The sequence below is a fragment of the Ambystoma mexicanum genome, chromosome 8, assembly GCF_040938575.1.
Source record: "Ambystoma mexicanum isolate Mex_15411 chromosome 8, UKY_AmexF1_1, whole genome shotgun sequence".
Lineage (NCBI taxonomy): Eukaryota > Metazoa > Chordata > Amphibia > Caudata > Ambystomatidae > Ambystoma > Ambystoma mexicanum.
The window spans coordinates 61,361,414-61,385,561 of NC_090929.1; the positions used below are offsets into that span (position 1 = coordinate 61,361,414).

General features: G+C 46.5%; 1 protein-coding gene across 3 annotated transcripts in view; it reads left to right on the top strand.

Moving 5' to 3' along the window:
* Positions 1-24,148, top strand: part of NUP214 (nucleoporin 214) — a 1,006,718-nt gene that overhangs the window by 242,099 nt on the left and 740,471 nt on the right. For all 3 annotated transcript variants that reach the window (XM_069609281.1, XM_069609279.1, XM_069609280.1), the window contains exon 13: positions 15,741-15,946. In XM_069609281.1, coding sequence (XP_069465382.1) covers positions 15,741-15,946 — 206 coding nt within the window. The remainder of the gene's footprint in view (positions 1-15,740; positions 15,947-24,148) is intronic.

Here is a 24,148-nt window from a genome sequence, read left to right on the forward strand (position 1 = left end):
ATCTTGCCCTGCCAGGTCAGAAAATCCTTTTATGATCGTGAATTGGGTCTCAATCTTGTCCTGTTTGGTAATTGGGAGTACCAACCCTTGTTCCTATCCGCTACAGGTAATGGTTCTATAGAACCTTTCTATAGCAGGGTCAATATTTCCTGCATAAGGAGTGGATCTGGAACTTTGAAATACCTATTCCCCGATGGATGACTCTGAGGCTTTTTTAGAAAGGGAAGGCAGTAACCCTGGGCAACTGTTTCCAATGCACATGCATCTGAAGTAATGCCTCGCCTTTCTTTCAGATGCAGTGAGAGTCTGCCTCTCACCGGGGTCTTGTGAACTAAGGCCTCAGAGAGGTTTTGAGATGGCGGAAGCAGTAGCTGATGGTAAAGTAGCCGCTGCCTGGGCGGTCTTAGTAGCTCTTCCCCGTCCACAAGATAATCTTTTTTGACCTCTTTGATTTGACAGCAAAAGGACCTACTCCTCCAAGGGGTCCCGGTGGGGCGGTTTTATGGCTATCTAATAGCAGCACCAAGTGATTTGGCTGTTGCTTTGGAGGTCTGCAGCTTCTTCAGTCTCTCGTCAGCCTTGCTACCATGTAAATGTGTGCCGTCGAAAGGCAGGTTAAGAAGTCTGGACTGCACATCTGAAGCAAAACCAGACTTTCTTAACCAGCCAAATCTGCGCATTACTTTACTAGCCGCCATTGACCTGCTGATACTGTCAGCGGTGGAGACTGTCTGGAGGGATTCGCACATTGCGTCCTTCCTATTCTTGACTAGATTTAAAAATCTGTCTCTTTCCTCCCCTTCGGGGATATGTTCAGCCGCCATTACTATACATTCCCAAATTGTGAAAGTGAACCTGGCCAACATTCACGTAGCATTCACAGACTTTAGGGCCATATTCCCGAAAGAGAAAACTTTCTTGGGCAAAACGTTGTAACGCTCGTCATCTCTGTCCGGGGGAATAGTTGGGTGTGCATTTTGTTTTGAGGTGGACGTGGCATCCTGCACTACCAAACTTTCAGGAGTCTGGTGTTTCGTCAAGTAACCAGGGTCACTGCTGGACGCCCTGTATTTAGAGGTTAGCTTTTTATTTACTGACCGAATTAACTCTAGCGTCTCCCAATTGCATTTACCCACCTTTGCAGAGCCACATGAAAGGGAAGAATAGGCTCCTCCTGCGGTCCTTTATCCGGGATATCTGTAACATAATCCTGCTCATATATTGGTGTGGGTCTTTTCCACCCCATGTATTCAACCACCCTGCAAATTAAATTTCGAAGGGATTGTGTCCTCCGACGTATTCCTTATCTTAGATATCTCCTTCCAGCTCTGCTGGCCTCGGAAAAAATTTTCTCTAGAGGGTGCTGCGCGTCGACGTCCGCCGAGTCGATGTCCCTCAACAGCCGCCGTGTCGACGTCATCCTGCCTATAAAGGCCGCGCGCAGCGTCCGTTGCTCAGTTCTGTTTTTCCGCGCTTACTCAGTGCCTCGGAATACCGTTGCTCAGTTTTGTCAAGTTAATCCTATTTACCTCGAGATATTCGATCCGTACTCAATGGCTTCCTCGTCGGAACCGACAACTCCTCGGTCCGGTTTCAAAAAATGCCGAGATTGTGGGAAAAAGATGTCGCTGACTGACCCCCACAGAGTTTGTCTGTGGTGTTTGGGAGCTGAACACCATTGTTCGGATTGCGAGGACTGTATGTCCATGACAGCTAAGGCCCTGAAGGAGTGTAGGGGGAAGCTGGAGAAAGGTAAGACTTTTAAAGCTTCTTCTTCCTCGACGAAGTCGAGACATTCGTCTCCTCGTCACCATTCGCGCTCCAGGTCTCGGAGTGGGTCCCATCACTCCTCGATCGAAGCACTCGAAGAGGAGACGTCGAAGATCCCCTTCTCCGTCCTCCTCTTCCATTGTTTCTCCAAAGAGAATCCCTTGCCCCACGAAACATAGTTCCCGGGCTGAATGGGAGGAATTCCACAAAAATATGATGTGCGTCTTCGAGAAAGCGGCCTCGACCCCCTCGAAGACTGCCGAGAGCGATGAAGACCCAAAGGTCAAAAACGCTGCGAGTCGCAGTACCCGGCGAAGGAAGCTTCTCGAGCGCGTCTCGAACCGTCGAGTAAGGCTATGACCTCAAAACCTTCTTCGAAGGTTCCGTCGACGCCATCGACAAAGGTTCCGTCATTGCCGAGGTCGGCGTCTTCGACGGCGTTGTCGAAGGAACCTTCGACACACGGGTCTGTCGACTCAACGCCATCTTCGACACCGGCGTCGACGCCAAGAAAATTCATGGTTACGACGCACCCAGTGGCTATCCCCAGGTCCTCGATGGCGTCGAGGTTGTCAACTTCCTCGAGCAGAATCCCAATTCTGTCGAGGTCATCGAGGCCTCCGCCTTTGTTGTCGACGCCACGCCGGAAGCCTTCGGCGTCGACGACATCGACGTTTTCGAGGCCGATTATGACAAGTTTGGCACCCTCTGCCTTGGAGATGGGGTTTACACCCTTTGAGTTCAGAACAATTGAGAACTATGTCCTCAATTATGGAAGAGGGTGAACTATCTGAACAGGAAGACACATTTGAGTTGCAGGGACCTGCAACCCCAGTTACAGAGGAGTTATCCTCTGAAGAACGCAGGTTAAAGGATCTTCATGATTCCTTAGATGAGGCAAGTGGGTTAGACACTTCCCCTGAGGTGGAGTTTGCTAGGCCAGACCCGGGGGAGGATGCTGAAACCCCCTATAGAGCCTTAATGGCCAGGATCACAGAATTTATGGGGTGGTCTGCACCTTCAGTCTTTCCAACAAGATGACCTTACGGATATTCTTGACAAAGGTCCACAGGAGGATCCTGTAGTGCCCTTTCATAAAGCTCTTCAGAGGAAGATTATGACGAACTGGGAAACCCCAGATGTCGTCCCAGCAGTAAATAAAAAACTGTCTACAAAATACAGGGTATCTTCTGCAGACCCGGAGTTTTTGTCAAAACACCCATCCCCAGAAAGTCTGGTGGTACAGGCAGCATCTTCTACTGACGTCAAGACTGCTTACCCTACCGTCCCACAGGACAGGGACGATAAGAATTATGATGCTATGGCAAAAAAAGTTTTTTTCGGCATGTAGCATGGCGTTAAAATCTGTTAATGCTACTTGCACCCTTGCTAGATTCAGCCATACACTTTGGGAGTGTGCTTCTACAGCGGCTGGCTGCATCCCAGAGGGAGAAGAAAGGGAGGCGTTCCTGAATATCATACAGGATGGTAAAGACGCTATGTGCGAATCCCTCCAGACGGGCATTGATTCGGCTGACAGTATCAGCAGAGCAATGGCGGCAAGTACAACAACCAGGAGATTCGCTTGGTTGACAAAGTCTGGTTTTGCCCCAGATGTGCAAGCCAGGCTCTTGAACATGCCATTCGATGGCTCTTCTTTGTTCGGGAAAAAGGCGGATGACAGTTTAGAGAAACTGCAAACATCAAAAGCAGCAGCAAAATCCCTAGGCGCTGCAATCCGTCAGACACCTTTTCGTCCCACAGGAACCTCTGCGAGGGGCAAGTCCTTTCGCTTCTACTCCGCATTGGGAAGAGGTAGAGGACGACCGGCTCAAAGGGGACAAAGAAGAACTACCCGAGGTGGACGGGGTAGATATTCAAAAGCCGCAGCAACAGCAGGTGCCTCTTTACCATCGGCATCTGCATCAGCCGCCCCAAAACCACTCTGAGGACTTCCCTCACAGGACACCTGTAGGAGGCAGGTTAACTCAACATCTGGCGGAATGGCAGGCCATCACGTCAGATGCTTGGGCATTGGAAACAGTTGCCCAAAGTTGCCTGCCTCTCCTACGCATACCTCAGTCATCCACCGGGGATCAGCTCTCAGAAAGCTCCAAATCCGCTCCTCTTGCAGGAAATTTTGGACCTGCTAGAGAAAGGTGCCATAGAACCGGTACCTGTAGCGGAGAGGAACAAGGGCTGGTACTCCCCTTACTTTCTCATTCCAAAGAAAGACGGAGGACTGAGACCCATCTTGGACTTGCGAGAATTGAACAAATTCCTCAGGAAAGACAAATTCAAAATGGTAACTCTTTCTCAGATCCTTCGGGCCCTTCAGTTCCAGGACTGGTTGGTATCTCTGGACCTTCAGGACACTTATTTCCATGTGCCTATCCATCTCAAACACAGGAAATACCTGAGGTTCGCAATTGGCAACTCTCATTATCAATTTTGAGTGCTGCCATTTGGGCTGACCTCCGCCCCGAGGGTCTTCACCAAGTTAATGTCGGTAGTGGCGGCAAGTCTAAGGAGGGAAGGGATTCACGTCTACCCCTACCTGGACGATTGGTTGATCAGGGCTGTATCTTCGTAACAAGCTCAGATCCAGCTAAATCACGTGTGCCACTCCCTTCACAGACTGGGCTTCTCCCTCAATTTAAAGAAGTCACAAATGATACCATCGCAGAGACTCCAGTTCATCGGAGCGATCCTGGACACTTCCCTGGGAAAAGCCTCGCCACCAGAGGTGAGGGCTCAAGATATTCTACAGATGGTTATCAAGTTCCAAGATGCCCAACGTCTCCCAGCCTTCGACTTTTTGAGGTTGCTAGGCCTCATGGCATCCTGCATTTTCCTAGTGCCAGAGGCTCGCCTGAGAATGAAATCCCTCCAGTGGGCACTGAGGACTCAGTGGTCACAATTCTCAGGGAGAATGACAGATCTTCTTCAGGTTCCCGACAGGGTGGCTCGAGACCTTCAGTGGTGGGCCTGTCAGGAGAACATTCTGAAAGGAGAACAGTTTTGGCAACCCTGGCCGGCGATAACAGTAGTCACGGATGCCTCACTCAGAGGGTGGGGAGCCCACGCCAACGACTTGACTATCAGCGGTCATTGGTCTCCATCGGAGTCCAGACTACATATCAACCTGTTAGAGCTGAGGGCCATCAGACTTGCGCTGAAGTCGTTTCTGCCAGCTGTACAAGGGAAAAATGTCCTGATAATGACGGACAACACAGTGGCTCAACAAAAGAGGAGGCGTAGGATCACTACCCCTGTGCAGAGAGGTGATGCAGCTCTGGTTTTGGGCAATCCAAGACGGAATCTCTCTATCGGCAGTTCGCCTAGCCGGAGAGAAGAACTTGACAGCGGACGCTCTGAGCAGGCAGAGCACAGTCTCCCACGAGTGGGAACTAGCTCAGGAAGTCCTTCAAGAGATCTTCGCCCTTTGGGGAACCCCTCAGGTGGATCTGTTCGCCACCAGCATCAACAGAAAGTGCGATCTGTTCTGCTCAAGGGAATTTCCCCCGAGAGGAGCTCTGGGAGACGCGCTCATAGTGGACTGGGAGTTTCCGCTTCTGTACACGTTCCCACCGGTCCCTGTCATTCCTCAAATGATCAGGAGGTTGAGAAGATTCCGGAGAACCATGATCCTAATTGCCCCGGATTGGGCCAGGAGAACGTGGTACCCGGACCTTCTAGACTTGTCCATCTGCCCTCCAATTCGACTTCCACTCGGAGAGAACCTACTCTCACAGAAGGGAGGTCAGGTTCTCCATCCAGACATCAGAACCCTCAACCTTCACGCTTGGCTTCTGAAAGGCTGAGGTACAAGGATTGGGACCTCCCTGATGATGTTATGGAGGTGTTGCTTTCGGCAAGGAGGCCAGCAACCAAGTCTTTATACCGCTGCCGTTGGAACAGATTTTGCAGCTGGTGTAGAGAACAGAATATCGACCCCTTTTCATGTGGTATACCAATGGTTTTGTCCTTCCTACTCTATTTGGCGAATTCAGGCCTTCAAGTTGGCACCATTAAGGGCTATCTCGCAGCGCTGTCCATCTTTAAGCGCACTGCGGAAGAACCATCCTATTTCAAGTTACCCTTGGTAATACAGTTTCGAGGGGATTGGGTCCTCCGACGTATTCCATATCTGACATGTAATCACCACAGCTGTGCTGATTACATGTCATAGATATGGAATACGTCATCGGACCAACCCATCGAAAGAACGTTACCAGGTAAGAAAGTAACTTGTTCTTCTAAAGGGGTTAACCAACGTTTATCCCCCAAGACCATTTCAGGTTCCCCTATGGGATTTAAACTTAGTCCTAACTTTCCTGATGGGCACACCTTTCAAACCACTTCGTTCTTGTTCGTTAAGATTTCTTACCCTTAAAACTGTTTTATTAATAGCACTTAAATCTGCTAGAAGGGTGAGCGAATTACAAGCTCTTTCTTGTAAACCCCCTCATACAATCTTTCACAAAGACAAAGTTGTCCTGCAAGTGAAGCCTAATTTCCTCCCAAAGGTGGTTTCTGAATTCCATATCACTCAGAAGATTACCCTGCCATCTTTCTATCCTCCTCCTCATCCGGGGAAAGAGGAAGAGAGGTTACACAGGCTGGACCCTAGAAGGGCTTTAAGTTTTTACATCAGTAGACTAGCCAGGATAAGGCAAGCAGACCAGTTGTTTGTAGGCTACACAGGTCACAAGCTGGGGTTACCAATAACTAAGCAGACCATTTCCAGGTGGATCATTCTAGCAATTTTGGAATGTTATAAACTGGCAGGAAAAGAGCCCCCTCAAAACCTTAGGGCTCATTCGACCTGAGGTATTGCAGCTTCATCGGCCCTCAAAAGAGGTGTGCCGGTTAAAGACATTTGTGCAGCCGCCACATGGTCGTCTGTCCATACCTTTACACGATTTTACAACTTGGATTCCTCCTCCAGTCAAGAGACTAGGTTTGGAAGGGCTGTATTGCACTCTATTCATCAATAGAAGACAGCGTGAAGTCAGTACTCCCACCTCCATTAATAGAATACTGCTATGGGAGCCTATCTAAGATAAGGAATTCGTCGGAGGACACAATCCCTTCGAAGAACAAGTTACTTCTTACCTTGTAACGTTCTTTCGATGGGATGTTCCTCCGACGTATTCCTTATCGACCCTCCCATCCATCCCCACAGTTCTACTTCCCTTGTTGTTGCAGCTTATGCTCCTTCAGGGTGATTAGTCTAGTCCAGACAGAAATACTGTGGGCTACAAAACGGAACTGAGCAACGGATGCTGCGCGCGGCCTTTATAGGCAGGATGACGTTGACGTCGATACGGCGGCTGTCGAGGGACATCGACTCGGCGGTCGTCGACGTGCAGCGCCCTCTAGAGAACTTTTTCCGAGGCCAGCAGAGCTGGAAGGAGATATCTAAGATAAGGAATACGTCAAAAGAACATCCCATCGAAAGAACGTTACAAGGTAAGAAGTAACTTGTTCGTCTGTAAGATCCATCTGCATGGTCAGTAGGATCAGGTCTCCCAAATTCGAATTCTGTGGACTTATCTAGTCCATTTGCATTTTGCAGGGACTCCTGTCGATTTGTAATTCTAGATTCATCAGAGGTCAAGGGTTCAGGGGCCCCAGGTGTTCCATATTATAGGCAAAGGGACGTGAATTGTCAGAGGAATGTTCTACATCCTCATGAATAGAAGGAAGTGATTTAAAAAAAAAAATCCTTTCTTGGTAGTGGTGTGTATGATTTTTCAGTAATCGTCGATGGTGGCGCTGAGATTTTGAACCCCGTCGAGGGTTTCGAGGCATGTGGCATCGAGGACTTTTTAGGGCCTGATAAGAAGTCTTTTGGTGCTGGTGGTGTTTCTTCCTTGAAGGAGATTTGTCTCGGCTCGAGGGATCCTTCGACCGCTCTCAAAGTTTTTTCCTTGGCGCACAGGTTTTGCCCTTATTTTTTTTCTTGTCGAGTTTTTTGACTTGAGCATGGCTTTCATGAGTCTTCGAGGGGGCCAAGGCCTCATTCTCGAATACCTTCATCATTTTTACTCTGAAATGTTCCCACGAGGCTGATTTTGTCGGGAACTTGACCCGTTCTGGGGAAGAACTTGATGAAGACGGCGACCTATGGTGCCTTTTCTTGGAACGCAGCGAAGATGACGAGTGGTGAGAACCACTTTGTGATCTTTTTGTCTTCTTTCGACAAGGAGAAAGATTTCTCGATTCGTCTGAAGATTGTTTTTTCGATGCATTCTTCAATGGGGAGTTAGAACTACCTGCTGCTAGTTTTCCTCTTTGCTCTTTCAGGGCTTTCACCGTCATCGATGGGCAGGCCTTACAGTCAAAGGTAGCGTGAGAGGAACCTAGGCACCACAGACACACCCGATGGGGGTCCGAAAGGGAAATCTTCGCCCCACAGTCCTGGCAGTTCTTAAACCCTGATCTGAGTTGATGAAAGATTTTTATCGAAGATTATCATAGAGAACAGAAGCACACTGTTATGTACTGACTGTCGCTATGTGTGTGTGTGTGTGTGTGTGTGTGTGTGTGTGTGTTGAGTTTGGTAAAGGAAGGGGATGTGTTATGTAGTGACTGTCTGTGGATGCAGTGAGCTTGTGATGTCACATAGAGTGTTGCTGTGTGAATGTTGGAATGTTTACCAGAGGGTTCCACACTCTGGCAGTTGTCAGTTAGAGCTCCCCTGCCTGGGTGATGGGAGCCAGTGCTATGTCCTGTCCACACTCTTGTATGTAACCTCTTGTATATCTGACAAAGTGCTTAGTATTAAAGCTAAGAAGTAACGCCAAGAAGCCTGGAAGTCACTTTATAACACACCATATCGGAGCAATAGCTTTCGCAGAAAAACAGAATTGCAGCCAACGGTCGCTGCATGCGTTTTATACCATTGATGATGTCGACATTGAGACAGAGGCCTCAGTGGGACATGGAGTCGACGGGCATTGACGCGCAGCGCCCTCTGCTGGAAATAATTTCCGAAGCAGCTGGAGCTTGATATGGAAATATTTTAAGATGAGGAATATGTGGGAGGACACAATCCATTCGAAAGGGTTGTTGGACTGCCATTACAATCTAACTATACCTTTCATTTTAGTATTGTGGGGTGTTTTTTTATTGTATTGTCTTCTGGGACTGTATATATGTATTTTATTATTTGTTTGTGTGGTATTGCTACCTGCTTATAGCCATTTTATATAGTGCTTGCTTGGCCATAAATAAATATAGTGTTTTATAACTACTTGTCTAATTTTAATCCTTGATTACTTTCCTTGTGGACCATTGACCAGGCTCACCCCTTCCTGGACTTACCCTTGACTAGTATTTGTGATACCTTGATTGGTTTGGCTACAGCTCGCATAGTTCTCTGTTCACGAACGCGTTGGCCTCCTATACATCTATCCACCTGGCCAGAGTATAGAAATCCAGTAGGGTCCACGGGGAAAGCACAGTGGATCAGTTGGTCGGGGATATTTGCATATGCTTTTACCCCCGACCCCACTCTTCAACAAGATAATCCACAAGATGCATCTGGAGCACTTAATATGATCCTAGTCGCTCTAATGTGTGCACTGCAGGCGTAGTATTCACACCTTCTTAAAATGTCCATTTGCCACCAATGAAACTAACATGCCCATAGAACATGTCACAGAATCAAGGGTTAACCCTACACCCACATCCTCAAACATTCAACTTGGAAGTCCTACTGTTCAGCCATCATAATTTACTGGACAGATGCATGGAAATATTAAAGGAGGCACATAAACCAAACACTAGACACTGCTATTTTAACGAATGGGAAAGATGTCCTGTGGTGTAAAAAGTCGGTCAACCCAATTGACTGTTCAGCATTGGATATAGTGAACCATATACTTCACTTGTTAGACTCGGCCCTGGTTGTTAATTCATTAAGTCAATTGAGCCTCTGCCTGCATATTCAACATTGCAAAACAAGGTTTTTTGGTGGAAGATTCCAGTTAAAGCTTCATGGAGGAAGTTAAAAGGCTTTATCCTCCCATTGCAAATGCACCCCTGGGTGGGATTTAAATGGTGTCTTAAGTACACTCATGGGACCTCCCTTTGAGACTATGCATAAAGCAAGTCTCAAGGATGTCACTTACAAGATCGCTTTCTTTATGGCCATCACTTCGATCAGAAGAGTAAGTGAACTTTTGTTTTTGTCTGTGACCGAACCTTTCGTCACAATACACAAAATCAAAGTGGTATTAAGAACACACCTACGTTTCTCACCAAAATGCATTTCCAAATTCCATGTCAAATTGAATTCCCAGCATACTTCCAGGACCCTCAACACTCTGGAGAGAGGGCACTCCATACACTTGTTGTTCGGAGGGTGGTTATGTGCTACTCGACTAAGACAAAACTAATCAGAAAAACAGACCAGTTCTTTGTTTCTCTAGCAGTCGAGGGAGAAGAGGATCCCGTCTCCAAGGCTGCAGGCAACCGTGCTACACCTTATCCATCAAGGAATAACCGTTTACACCTAGAGCACACTCCACACATTGTACAGGAGCTACATTAGCCTTCATTGCTAATGTACCTCTGGAGGCTATCTGTAGAGCCGCCACATGGAGTTCAGTGCACACTTTTACTCAACATTACTGTGTGGGCACAAAGGCAAGAAGTGACTCAAGGGTGGGACAAGCAGTATTAAAACATTTATTTACCTCTGTTTCTTCTACCTACTCACCACCTTCACCTGGTACTGCTTGCTGGTCTAGGCAAAGCATGTGATTCTAAACAGATCCACAAGCCTCACAAGACAAACATTACATACATTTAATTGTCTTTCTGAATCTTGTATCTGCTTGGATTTAAATGCGCCCACCCTCCTCCCCTCTTTGAGAGTAGAGGGTAACATATTCAGCATGTCTCCACGTGCATTATTCAGACTGCCTGGGGTCCATAAGTGAGAAAGCCCTCAGGTTTCTCACAGTACTTAGTAAAGTTTTCAAAAGCTAAATGAGTATTTTGACAAAATCATGTAGGTACCACACTCTATCCTATTCCCTAGGAGAGACCTGGGAAAGAATCCTTAGCCCAGGTTCGGCGATCAGACGCCAGGCCAGTGGGAGTTAAGGATTAGGACTTCACGCCCAATGGTACTCTATGGAGGACCGAAGGGGACCGAATCGGGTATGTTCACTTACCCCCTGATTCCAATTCCTCCAGATGACACTGCAGGTCTTCCGAAATCCATTGGGAACATAATCATCTGTGCTTGGTTTGGGTGAGGAATGTCCAGGGGTTGCAGATGCAGAAGTAACTTTCCATGTTGGGAGTCAGTCGCGTTGCACAGCAAATGGTTCCAATCAGCTTCAAGAAGAAGTCCTGAAATGAAGAAAAGATGCAGACTTCTCTGGAGCAGATCTCCTCAGGACACTAATTGGGATTAAAGGATTGGTTCAACGAAGATCACTACGGTCAGGCGGCCACAGGCGATCCTACAGCTGTTAACACAGAAGCTCCCTTGTAGCGAGTTGGCTGAAATTGCAAGGACAGGCGACTTGTAGCATAAACTGAAGATCTGCCACGTTCCAAGTCTCAACTTGGAATGACGACTGCAGCGAGGTATCCCATGTGAGAGCTGGTCAGTACATCAGGTGATCCAGGGGCACTTTGAAGACTCGCAAGGCATGAACCCTCGAGCAGTGGTCAAGACTGGTGGTTCCCACCGATACAAGGGTCTTCTGAGATCAAACAGAGGAGCAGGGATTCACCGGGCCAATCACTGGAGTCTGCTGATCAGTTGTAGGTGTCGCCCTTGGGTCGTTGGCGGGCTGCTCTTCTAGAAGTCTTGGTTCTAACAATCTGTTAAATAGCTGCAAGAGCCTTCCTTTTAGCCAGGATTCAGGCTGGGAGCAAGCAGAAGCCCACCAATGGTTAGGATGCGCAACATTCAAACAGCCCATGGTTGTCCAATCATGGACAACCACTGGTCATCGCATACATCAAGCAACAGACTTTCGGACGCCAGAGGATGTGGACGGAGACCTGACAGTCCCAGCAGCCTCCTCCTGAATCTCACACACAAAGCTCACTTGCTCGCGAAAGCAGCAACTTTCCCCAGGAAAGGGGTTGCCATGTATGGCCTTTGCTGACCTGAGAAGGCAGGAAGACGTTCAAAGAACAATATGGCAAAAGAGCAAGTATAACTCTCATGGCACAGCCATTTTAGGGTGATAACCACCTTTAGTGGCTATTTGTGGTAAATGCAAAAGTGTGCAAGGTAAATATCGCACAACGGTAAATAAAATCACTCTGCTGCCACCCATTTATTAGGCATATGTTAAAAATAACCAAAACGCCACTACATTAACAATGTTATAAGGATACAAAGTATTCTGGCTGCACTACCCTGGAAGGTGAGTTGTGCAATTGTAACAATACAAACATTCATAAAGACGGACATAGTTTCTTAGTACTGACAGTCTTATGGACTAGTAAATTTCCCCCATAAGAATAAGCAAAACGGGCAAGGGAAGTAAAGCAGAAGGCTTTACTGACCTCCAAAGAGTCAGGACCGAGTTCAAAGCAAGCAAAAAGAATGGGGGTCCCATAGAAATCCATGTCGGAAACGTGCAAAAAGAACACCCAGGTATTTCAATTCCAATGGGAGTTCTTCGGTTAAATGTTCCTTTCCTTTGTATGAAAGGGATGGGACCACATATGGTTATGGCTTTTGCAGATCTAAGATGGGCAAGTGCTGGGGAGATGAAAGGGGACTGGGATTTCAGAGCAGAATCCGCACCTTGACAAAGTCCAGGAATGTTTGAATGTGACAACCACTAGAGATTGTTGGCCTGCCAAATGTTTCAAAGTGTGACCTGCTTGCATGAAGTAGTGTGTATTCAGTGCTAAATTATCTTATTTAACCTGTGCGTTTACATTCTTATTTTATCCAACTCTGGGGCGAGTTCTGAAATACAAGAAGATACAAATCCAAAGAGGAGAGAGAGCCCTGCACCTGTAACTTGCTTATAAAACACTCGGCCATTGAAGCTCGGCCAGTGCAGGGATCGAAATTAAGATTGGTTAGGCAGGAGCTAAAAACAGCTCCTGGGTACCCAGCATCAACCAGCGATCAGGCTCTACTTTGTCCCCCATTTTCCTTGTTATGGAAGCGTGGGGCAGCCCTGTTCCCCTTGTTGACATTATGGGACTTTGGTTATTTTTCCTGTGCCAAATTCGGCATTTTTGTCTGTTTCTATTTTTTGTTGTTCTACGGCTCCCCTCAAATGCACAGCGTTAAACTCAGTCATGTTTGTTCAGCATCAGATGGTCTGGGGAGCCAGAAGTAGCTCCTGGTAGCTTTTGGTGTCAAACTAAACAGGCTATCTTATGATACAAGCAGTAGCCAAATAGCTCCCTGCTCCCCTCAATGCCAAACACTGCAATAACTGCAGGCACAGTGCTTCACAAGAGACCGGAGTTCACCATTGGCTCTGTGCTCTCTTCCCACCCGGTGTGCAGAGCTTGGTTGAATGCCTCAAGGATCCCCATCGCCATGAAGAAGACTTGCTGCTTAGCAATACCTTAATTGGAGAGACTGAGCGAGGAGCACCAGAATCACTGAACACTGGTAACTGATACAGCCACAGGCCATTTGATACAAAACTGAAGAAAACCAAAACTCTAAAAGTATTGTCGTGACCCAAATAAGTCCATTTCCTACCTGAACATTCACCATTGGGCACGACTGAATCTTCAAGTACCGCACTGTCTGCACACAGCACAGATGCACCATACTCTAGCATCCACACTTACCTCTTCCTTGTTCCGCATATTATTCTTCATTGGGTCTTCTCTCTTCCTGCTTGCCGGCCTCACCTTGTTGCTCAGCAACAGGAGTCAAGCCTTGCTACTGGAGAACTTTGACTTTTCTAACTTCTGTTTTTTTTTTTTGGCTGCCAATGTTTGCCGACTGTGGGAGATTGCTTAACATATGCACTGCCTTATGCAATTGAGCTACATTCTTAAAATTGTTCCTATGGTTACGTTTGGGGGAGTCACAACATCGGGACCGTATTCTGCCCAGCTATCTCTCTCCTGAATTACTATTAGACTGACCTCTAGTTTACATCCCAGAGCCCTGGGATACCCAGCACCAAATCTGATATCTGGAGTGTCTGCATGACTTCAAGCTATGATGGTGACTAGTGTTGATGCAGTATTTAGTGCCAGGCTGGCTTCAGAGGGGATACTGGCATTCTAGATTAGTCAAGTTCAGTGGTGTCAGAAGTGGTACATTTACATATCCCCCCCGAGTTAATGCAAGTAACATAGCATAGCGAGGATCCCGAAACAACGTGTTGAGTTTGGGGGGCAGCAGTCCTGTCTTGAGAATATTTTATTTTTTAACTAATGGCTTGAAATGGTGCATTTTACAGCACAATCTTTGAGAAAGAATTGGTAATAAGCAATACAATATACAATCTTTCTCTAGTGTAACACGTGAACAAATCCAATAGATACCGGTGCTCAGGAAAACTTTGCAACATCTTCTTGCAGCCTGAGCCCAAAATGTATGCTGGTATTGTAGTTGAAAATACCTTTGTCATACCCAGCGTTATATGCCAGCATTCACAGTGTAAATCACTTTCATGTTGTTGTGCCCACAATAAAACCCAGCATTGCAACCACTGTATATCAATTTCATGATACTGCGTCCACAAAATATTCACAGTTGCCACTGTTAGCCAATTTGATGTGGCAACAACAACATATGCATCATTCCCACTAAATCACTTCATGAAGCTTGGCCGAGAATATATCCCGCATTGCCACTGTAAATCATTTTCATGCTGCAGCTACAGTATATGGCATTATTCCTACTATAAATCAATTTCATGTTTCTGCACCACAATATATGCCTATCTCTTCCATGATGCTGGTTTGGCACCTCATCCCTTGTCAAACACATGCGCCCATCGCATTTGCACACAGACACACAACTCGCATAACATTCAAAATGCGTATACAATTTATTTCAAAAGGTAACCTTAACATGCAGCTGATCTGCTGCTTTAGTCTTCTGTCAGAGTGAGAGGAAGCAACAGGATTCACTATTGCAGCAGGCAGCAGAAGGGGCATCCACGTGGGAATCTCAACGTGGTAGTCTTGCAACTTTCAGTCAGCAGGAAGCTGCGCTGCTCGCTCACTCCTACACACATTTCTATGAGGGCAATTGTATTTCAATTTTAAGAAGTCTTCAGTGAGTCCAAGCGCAATGTGTGCAGGGAAAAGGGGAAGGGCACGCTGGGCATGGAGCAGGGCCACTCCCCCAAAATATTGAGTGCCTCATTGAGTTTTGGGCAGACTTTTTTTGCAGAAATACTGTTGGCTGAAAAATACTTTAAATATCCACCTCTGGGGTGGAGCTAACAATAGTCAGACGTTTCCTGAAAGTCCACCTTGAAATACTACCAGCCGTATTCCGCCTTGAAATACTACCAGTTGTATTTCACCCAAACCTTAGTAGGGCAGACAGTAAGGACTGCTGGGTCCCTTGGGCTCTTTCTTATTAAATGTTTACTTGCCTGTAACCTGCATTACACTGCTTACCCTCACTGTCGATACTGTGTTCCCGAGCCGTGGCTGCGTGTCTTTCATTCCCAGAACACCGGTGGGATAAACAAATGTTCCTTGCAGGATTTGATATTTGCCACAGGTAGAGCAGGTATAGACCGTGGCATGACGTCGGGGCAGGCTGTAAAAGTATTGATTCTGCAGAGGTTAGTTGGCCAAGTGTGTCCTTCACTGCTGTTTTTTCCTCAACCCTTTATTGCTGGCTTTGTGCATGCTGTGTTGATTTTGTGCCTCACTAGCTTTCATTCTTCATCCCTAGGGCAGTGCACCTACTCCACAGCGGTGTGACTGGCTATGCTGTGAATTTTGCTGCTCATATTTCCCCTGCTGTTCTTTTCCAGATTCACTGCTGTGGAGACACCAGGCCTCCTGGGCAGTGGGAACACCAGCGCCGCCTCCTTTTCCTTCACCTCTGCTTCAAAACCCAGCACTTTAGGACCACCAGTCAACATGTCTACTCCCTTTCCTGCTCCATCCTGGGCTTCGAGCAAGCTACCAGCCCCTGCAGCAGTTGCCACAAGTGCTCCAACTTCAACAGCATCCTTGGGTAGGACATTGGAAAGTGTTCATTGCTATGGAAACATTACATCGGTTGCATGATGAGAGCCTGAACCTCCTTTCTCACACTGAGAGATCTGTTCAAATCACTGATTTTCCCCCCCTCCCAACACCCCCCCACACAGGGCTTGAGATGCACCATGGCTTTCAAAGGGAAAATGGGTATGCAAGTATTTGGGATGTTTCTCAGGCGGTAGATGCCGCTTTTTAATTACATTTGGTGCTGTGACTTTTTCAGTATAAAGTTTGTGCAAGTCCCTCCCTCCCCTGCCCTCTGTACGTGCCTGCAGATTCATCAGGCTTTCATCCCCTCTCCTTTTTTTCTCTTTCCACTTCCCCTCTTTCTTGTCCTTAGTTTCCTTTTTTTCCCCTTATCCCCTCGCTTGCCTCCCTGCAAGGAGCATTTCTCTCTGCCCCTTTGTTCGGGGCATGAGGGTAATCTACCCATAGACGGGCAACTGGGTAACCCTCAATTCCACCATACTCTCCTGGTGGTTAACTTGGCAGAGTAGCAAACAGGGGAGGGCTGGCCTATAGGGAACTCTGGAGATTTTCTGGTAGGCCTCTGCCCCGGGGCCTCCTTTTTTTTTGGTGGTAATGTTTTTATTTCCACATTTTCTCTTAGAAAAAGGGTTGGGCTTGCTGAAATGTGATATTGAGCTACTTTTAACATTATTTCCAAGGCCTCTTTTGGTTCCCAGTCAACAACTGGTAGCCAAGGGAGTGAGCTGGTAGAAGGGTGGTTAAAGGTACATTAAACTATAACGCATAATAAGGGAATGTACACACAATCTATTACTGGCAATATGCCTTTGCGTTGCAGGAAAAAGGAAATGCTAAATTACAGCTGAGTTAATTTGTAACATTGATAAGTTGGGTCTTTGGGTTGTGACCTTTTAGGTTAGGATCGCTGGGGGAGTTCAGGGTCAACTGGGGGCCTTCAGTCCACCAGTGTTGCCCAAGTTAGGCTAGGTGTCTGAAATCCACGTTTGGCTCTGTTTGCTAACCTTAGCTCCATGCTCTTTTTTGCTGACATTCCTATTTTTGGGCATTCTAGGGCCACTTGTTAGGGACCCTCAACTTTTTTTCCCTTTATTTTTTGGATCACTAGCCTATTTTTGGGAGGCTAGGGGGACTTCTCCTGAATTCCTACTGCCATTGCAACCCTTTTTGCCTTGCGTAGCATACATTTTATTGGTTTGCCCCCAAAATGCCCAGTCCCAGGTGTGCCTCGTGCACTCATTTCTGCCCTATGGCAATTCTCTCACCCTACATTGGCTTTGGGTAGATCATTGGTGTTGGGTATAGTTTTAGCTTCACCAGTGGTGCAAGCCATTTTACTACATCGGTAGCCCAATGTGCGTTTTTGTTAGTCATTGGTGTACGTTTTAAATCCTGCTCTCTGCCATTTTGTATTTTAGGGCTTCCTCTGTTCAGCCATGCATAAGGTGTGCTCAGAATAGCTGTTCTGGCCAGTTTGGCTCTGCGAGCCCATATGGTGGCCTCCATATTGGTTGTAACTGGTTTAGACCAATTTACGTCTCTAGTAGTGCATACTTCCTGTGGGGTAGGTGTCTAGGCGGAGTGGCAGTCCAACCAGTTGGTCATCTAAGCATTTGGCCTACCAACCACCCTCTCATGACTGGTCTGGCATTTGGATGGGCTATTTTTGCAGTGGTCTAAAGTCTGCCTGGACCATCCTTTCCCCTCTAGGCTCTTTGTGCTGGAACCTGGAAGAAGCTGGTCTGCCAACCTGCTGAAGTAGTTTTCCAGCCAATTCCTGCATGTTTTAATGATTTTTAAACTTACTTGGCCATACAGGCTAGTTTCAATAGTTTGGGCATATCCCGGTTTAGGTTTTCTGGTCCTGAGAGGTCCAGTCCAGGCTTCCTGCATGCTGCTGCTTCCTCCACTCGTCTGCTGGGTCGACCCTTCCATGCTGGAACATTTTTAAGTGACAGGGTCCCCCTCCAGGTACTGGAAGTTACTGCTTGGAAGAGTGTTGGAACACCAACACATACCATGTCATCTGCTCCTTGGGACCTCCTAGGGTGCCCTGAGCATTTTATACCACTGCTGGGATTGTTTCCTGCTGAGCTACCACCCCTGTTCACGAACCGCTGGTATCCAACTTTATGGTTCCCTTTTCCTAGAGTCTTACTCGCCCGATTCTTTACTCCTGCTTTGAAGGTGGTCATCGTGGGAAGGCAATTTTTTCTTTTCTGTCGTGGTGGTCTTAGTTGGCTCAGGGTTCATTTGCCTGGGCACTGTATCTGTGAACCGCACCAAGGAAACAAGCCTGTACTTAGCTGGGCTTGTTTTTCTGTGCTGTAATGTTTTAAGTACTTGCCACTGGGTCCTGGCGTGGGCAATTTATTCTTGTTATTCACCTTGTGTGGTCCCTTTGGTTTGGTCCACATGATTTATTGAATGCGAGTCTCAACCCCATTTCCCATTGTCTTACATTGGGGGGATGGGGGCCTCCCTCTTTTCTACACCTTCTGCTGGGACTTGTTCCTTAATCGACCGCTGGATCCCTTTATTGGGGTCTCCTCTGGTCCTCCCTTGGGTAGTTTGCCCTCCCTTGGGTAGTTTGCCACAGTATCTGTTTTTTCCTTTTGTAGTTTTCCTGCCTTTTCTTTGCTTTTTTTTAGCCCTGTCCTGACTTTTTGGAGACAAGTAAAGCCGCCTGCTTTACTTCCCTTGCCCTTTTGCTTATTCTTAGTGGGAAACTGATAATTCCCTAAGACTGTCAGTATTGAGAAACTATGGGCCTCATAAGTATGCCAGTCTGGAATAAACGTGCAAGTAATTGTTTTACCGGCATGTTTCCAGACATGCATACTACAAGTTTTCCGATGGGGAGCCTGATTTATCTCCAGCTCTTAGCTGGAGGTAAATCAAGCACCCACTGGCAAAAAATACTGGCAATCACCCCCTCCCGCACCCCTCCCCCCCCCCCCCGGAGTCCCAAGCGCTCCATGGGAATGGAGATTATCCACCCTTCCCCGCCAATTGTAATCTCCCCGTAGTTCCGGAAGACTAAGCAGCGGGATACCATCAAACTTGTAATGAGGCCCCATGTCTCTTTGTTAATTTCTTGTATTGTTCCAGCTTGAAGTGAAATGCTGTTGGGATACTTTGTATTCTTTATGACTTTTTATATAATGGCTTTTCGGTTACTTTTAAATGTGCCTAATACATGCTGGTGGCATCAATGATTTTTCTGTTTTTGTAATGTTTTACTTGTGGACTTTTCGCTTTTTCTTTGTGGCCATATTGTTCTTTGTCCGCCTTCCTGCCTTCTCATGTCAGGAAATCCCATATATGGATTGTCCCCATTTTTTTTTCTTTTTAATTAAGGACCTATATAGTTTACAGGTAAACCTTTAGCCAAACCTAAGTGTCACATTGCACGTAAAACTCAATCACGGGCAATTCCTCCACAGCCTGTCGGACCGACAGGAGAGCTCAGAAGTACTGACATGTTACGGCTTGAGGATTTTCTTTTCCAGCCCCTTTTCCAAAATGATCTTATAAAAGGCAACCATAGCTAGGGTTACTGAGATTTTATGAGTAGCCAGCAGATGTGACCACCACATATCTGAGGATATGGTTTGGAGATTAACCAAGAAGCGGTCAAGAGTCCTTTGCTCTGTGAAAAAGGGGCAGATTACAAACGGATGTTTGAGAGATTCCTTACAGTCTTGCGCCAAGCAGAACCTACAAACTGAGCTCTTTCCTTGTGTTCGATCTCTTATTGCAAGGATATCTCCTGTTAAACAACGGTTAAAACAAATTCTCATGAAGCATCTCCTGACTTCTGGGTCTGGGCCTTTGATAAACGGATGAGGGGACCCCCTGTTGCCAGATCTTGATGGAGGCTTAGTTGTGCTATCTCGACCATTGTTTTTATCCAGTCATCTGATCAGTTTCTTTTTCACTGATGCTGGAGAATATAATAGGTCCTTTGTTTGGATTTCGAAGGACTTTTTCAACTTGACGCAGACTTTTTTCCAGGCATTAATGAGTTGGATCTACTTGGTAGCTCCTCTTGAATAGCTTTTCATGGGTGCTGCAGAAACTGACTAGCATGTTCCCAAGAGGTTTTTATTTTCTCCATTGAACTTCCATGAGTAAGGAGTTAAGACCCAATTCTTTCCCAATCACTTGAATCGGCGTCAGGATGGGACCCCAAGCAGTTTTTTTTCTCCAGAATTGGCCTTCCAGACGAAGCCACCATTTGTCTGAGAGGTTCAGGAGGGCTTCCAACCTGTACGTGAGTGTTGGAATAACCTTGTATTTGTAAAATTCAATGATAGGTTTCAGAGAAAATGTACAGTACTTTCTTTTAATTATCAAGGCTTGGCGGGTCAGAAGTTAGACTGCTTCCAATTCCGTTCTGCTTGAGGAAATCATTATGCCCAAATATCTGAAGGACTGGACCTTTGTTACCTCTTCCTTATCCAGGTGCCAGCTGAATTTCTTTCATTCTCTTCCAAACTGTCATTTTTTAAGGGTTAAGATTTTTGTCTTTACGATGTTAATCTCTAGGTGGTTGGCCACAGCGTAACTGTGCAGGCCCGTTAACTGACTCTGCAGGCCAATTTCAGTGCGATCCAACGAAACGAGATAATCAGCGTAGAGTAAGTGGGTGATGATCGTATTGCCCAGTTTGGGCGGGAAGCATCGTATCTTTGCCATATTCATATCCAGATCTGAAATATAGAAGTTATATAAGGCTGGGGCAAGGACGCAGCCCTGCTTAACACCTCTGAACATCAGGATTTCTTCACTCAATTCGCCAGCTGTGGAGACGTATTCTGACAAAGGTTTCAGTATGGAGGCCTTCAATTTGCTCTAGTAGATCACTCAGGTAGTGTTTTTTTCTCTTAATTTGGCCCATAGTCTATCTCTGCTGATGCTGTCAAGAGCTTTGGTGAAGTCTACGAAAGCCTGGTCTATTTTGGTGTTGGAATTCAGAGTTTTGGCTTTTAGCATCGAAATAATGAATGCTGGGGGGACCGTCCCCAAGCCCTTTACGAATCCTGCTTGGAATGGATCCTGTGAACCGGTCTGCTCCAGCCACTTAATCTTTTCAGCAATAGGGATGCATATACTTTTCCCCATAGCTCCAAGAAGGGCTATGGGCCTGTAGCTAGATGTACCCGCCCTCCCACCGCTTTTAAAGATTGGGATTATATTGGCAGTCTTCCATGATTTCGGTGTCTGCTTTGTCCAAAGGAGTTCTTGAAACATGATATCCACCGTTCTGGCCCATAATTCCAGGTGATCTTTCAGCCTTTAGTTAGAGATTCAATCCGAGCCTTTCGCTATGGAAGGGTGACTTTTTTAAAATTTCTATTTCATCGGCTAAGGTCCAGTCCCCTCGGGCTAAGTGCTCTCTTGTACTGATCCTAGTTGGGTCCCCGAAGAGCTTGGAATAATATTTTGCCCAGGCGATTTCTGATACTCAAACTGGCTTGCAGGTGGCATTTAGAAGCCCAAGGGGTTTTTTGAAGGGACTACTGCCGGGCTGTCGATTTGTCCTTCATGGCTGCCAAAATATTTCTGTGTCATTTTGCCATAGTCCAGCTTTATACCTTTCACACCATGATCTGTAGTTGGATTTGATGGATTTCTTTTGCAATGTATGATCCCTTGTCGTGGAGTGCCTTATTGCGTGGATGGCTTTTCTAATTTCGTTTTGAAACTAAGGCAGAAACAAAGTTATGATGGTGATGTATTTGTGGAGGTCGAGCCCGACCATGTACCTTCTTTGTTTTAAAACATACCAACAGCTGTGTTTAATACACCATCATGGATGAATTAGCTGCCCTAGATAGTTTGAACGTTTTAGATGGCTTCCTAGCAAGCTGGTCTACTTTGTCTGCATCCAAACGAGGATGATTTCCCTGGTTTGTAGCCATTACCTGTATTCCAAGGAGCCAGTGGGGGGCTGCATATGGAACTCTCCGGGATAGCTTCAGCCAGTTATAATCACTTTTGTCAGACACTATAACCTCCAAACTCGATATCAAAGGCTGCAACTCTCTTGAGACAAAAATGGAATCGAGGATGGATACCTGGCTGTCCCTTTTCCACGTCGGATGGCAGACTTTGTCAGATTCGAAGTGGCTATTAGCCATGTGAAGATATCGACTTTTCACAAAATTACGCAGGAGCCTGGGTTTTCTGTTCATGTCCGTGGTGGATGACCTTAATATCGTGCTGCCAGTCGAGGTGTAGGAAGGCATATTAAAGTCCCCACTGATAATGATGGATGAGTGTTCCAATGACAGACCCACGTCAATAGCGTCAGCGATCTTGTCCAGCATACCGACGGTATCAACATCTGCATTATTCCAATAGATAAGTATGAATAGGTGATTTATTGTATGTACCCTGTCCCTTCTCCCTTTCCCCCTCCCCTTTCAGTTAATTGCTCTTTCCATTGTTTTGTTGTTTGATTGATTCATATTGTCATGCTTCAACAGTTTATCATTCATGTTTTATGTATCATGTTCTTTGTACAGCGCTTTGGCGTATGGCGCTTTATAAATCAATAAAATACAAATACCCTTTTGGACACTTATCTCTTCCTTTAGCACTGTATGTTGAATGTAGGGGGACACGTTTCGGGATTGAATAATCTCAGGGCCGGCTTTAAAACGAATAAGTATCAGAAGACCCACCCTGGGTCTTCCCGAATAGTCCTCTGATAGCAGGATTTACCAAAGCTGTGAAACCGTCCAGAGATGGCTCATTGCACAGCCAGGTCTCCTGTAGGCAAACAATGTCAAGGTGCGATCAAGGTAGGGAGTCCCCCTGTGTCCCAGTACACATTTGGGTGCCTGAATGTCTGTTGTGGGGGCAGACGTTGTGGCCAGTGGCTATCTGTTATTGGATATCTGCTGCCTGTTTGAATGGTATTGATCCTTACCATTGGTAAGCGTGGGCTTCCAACCCAAAACTTGGATAAACAAAGGGCTCCTGCAGCTATCCGACAGATTATCGCTGGAGCCAAGACCTCTACGAAGCAGAGCAGCCAGTTTATTACCCGAGGATGACCCCTGCAGCTGACCAGCATCAACTCCAATGCTTTCCTGGTGAAGCCCTGCTCCTCTGCCTGATCTCAGGAAGACCCTCCTCGATGCCTCGACCCCTGGACCGGTGGGAACAACCAGTTTCGACCACTGCTCAAGGATCCATGCCTTCTGAACCTTGGAAGTGTCCCTGGACCAACAGATGTACTGACCAGCTCTCTCCTGGGCTACCTCGCTAACAGTCATTGTGGTTTCCGAGTTCAACCTTGAAACCTGGAGGATCTTCAACATGTGTAACACGATTACTGCTCCTGCATTATCAGCCTGCTTGCATCACCGGAAGCTGTGCTGGGCCTACTTTTGTTAGTCTGTTGAAGATAGCCTGTCACCACCTGATGTGGTGACTCCTGTTTCAATCCATCTACTTCGCGCCCTGGTGTGATCTGCCCCGAGGAAGTCGTCTTTCTTCATTTGGGTGTTCTGCTTGAAGCTGTCTGGAACAGATTCCTAAGCATCGCGACCAACCAAAACTAAATCCCACGTCTGAAAGTGATCTTTGCACCTGCGACTCCTTGTCCTTCCTCCACTGGACCAAGCACAGAAGATTGTCCCCAGTGTTTTCTGGAGCACCAATACGGGTGTCTGGAGAAATCTGACTCGGGCGGGTGAGGGGGGTACATTTACATACTGGTTTCTTTCCACCCTGTCCTCCATAAGGTTACATGGGTATAACATCCTGACCCTGAATCACTCTTTCCTGACTTTGATCGAAATCCTGGTCAAGGATCCTTTCATAGGACTATCCTAAGGACTAAGATTGAGTGAGTTTCACTAACCTGAACTTTCATAACTTTTTGACTCTTATTAATCATAACCATTGGCATCATCTGTCTTTTCTGAAACCTAAGTATATACTTTGGAACTGTTGACGTTAAGGCACAAGCTCCCAAACCATCTTCGGGTTGGACTTTTTTAGAGCAAGGGAAGCTGTTCAATGATTATCCCAAGTGCCTTTTCTATTTCTAGTGCATCAGAGTACTACTGGTCATTGAATCAAAAGCAATTCTATTTCTCATCCGTGTGAATGTATATATCTGATTTATAAGGGTGTGTGTGTGTGTGTGTGTGTGACAGCATTTGACTAG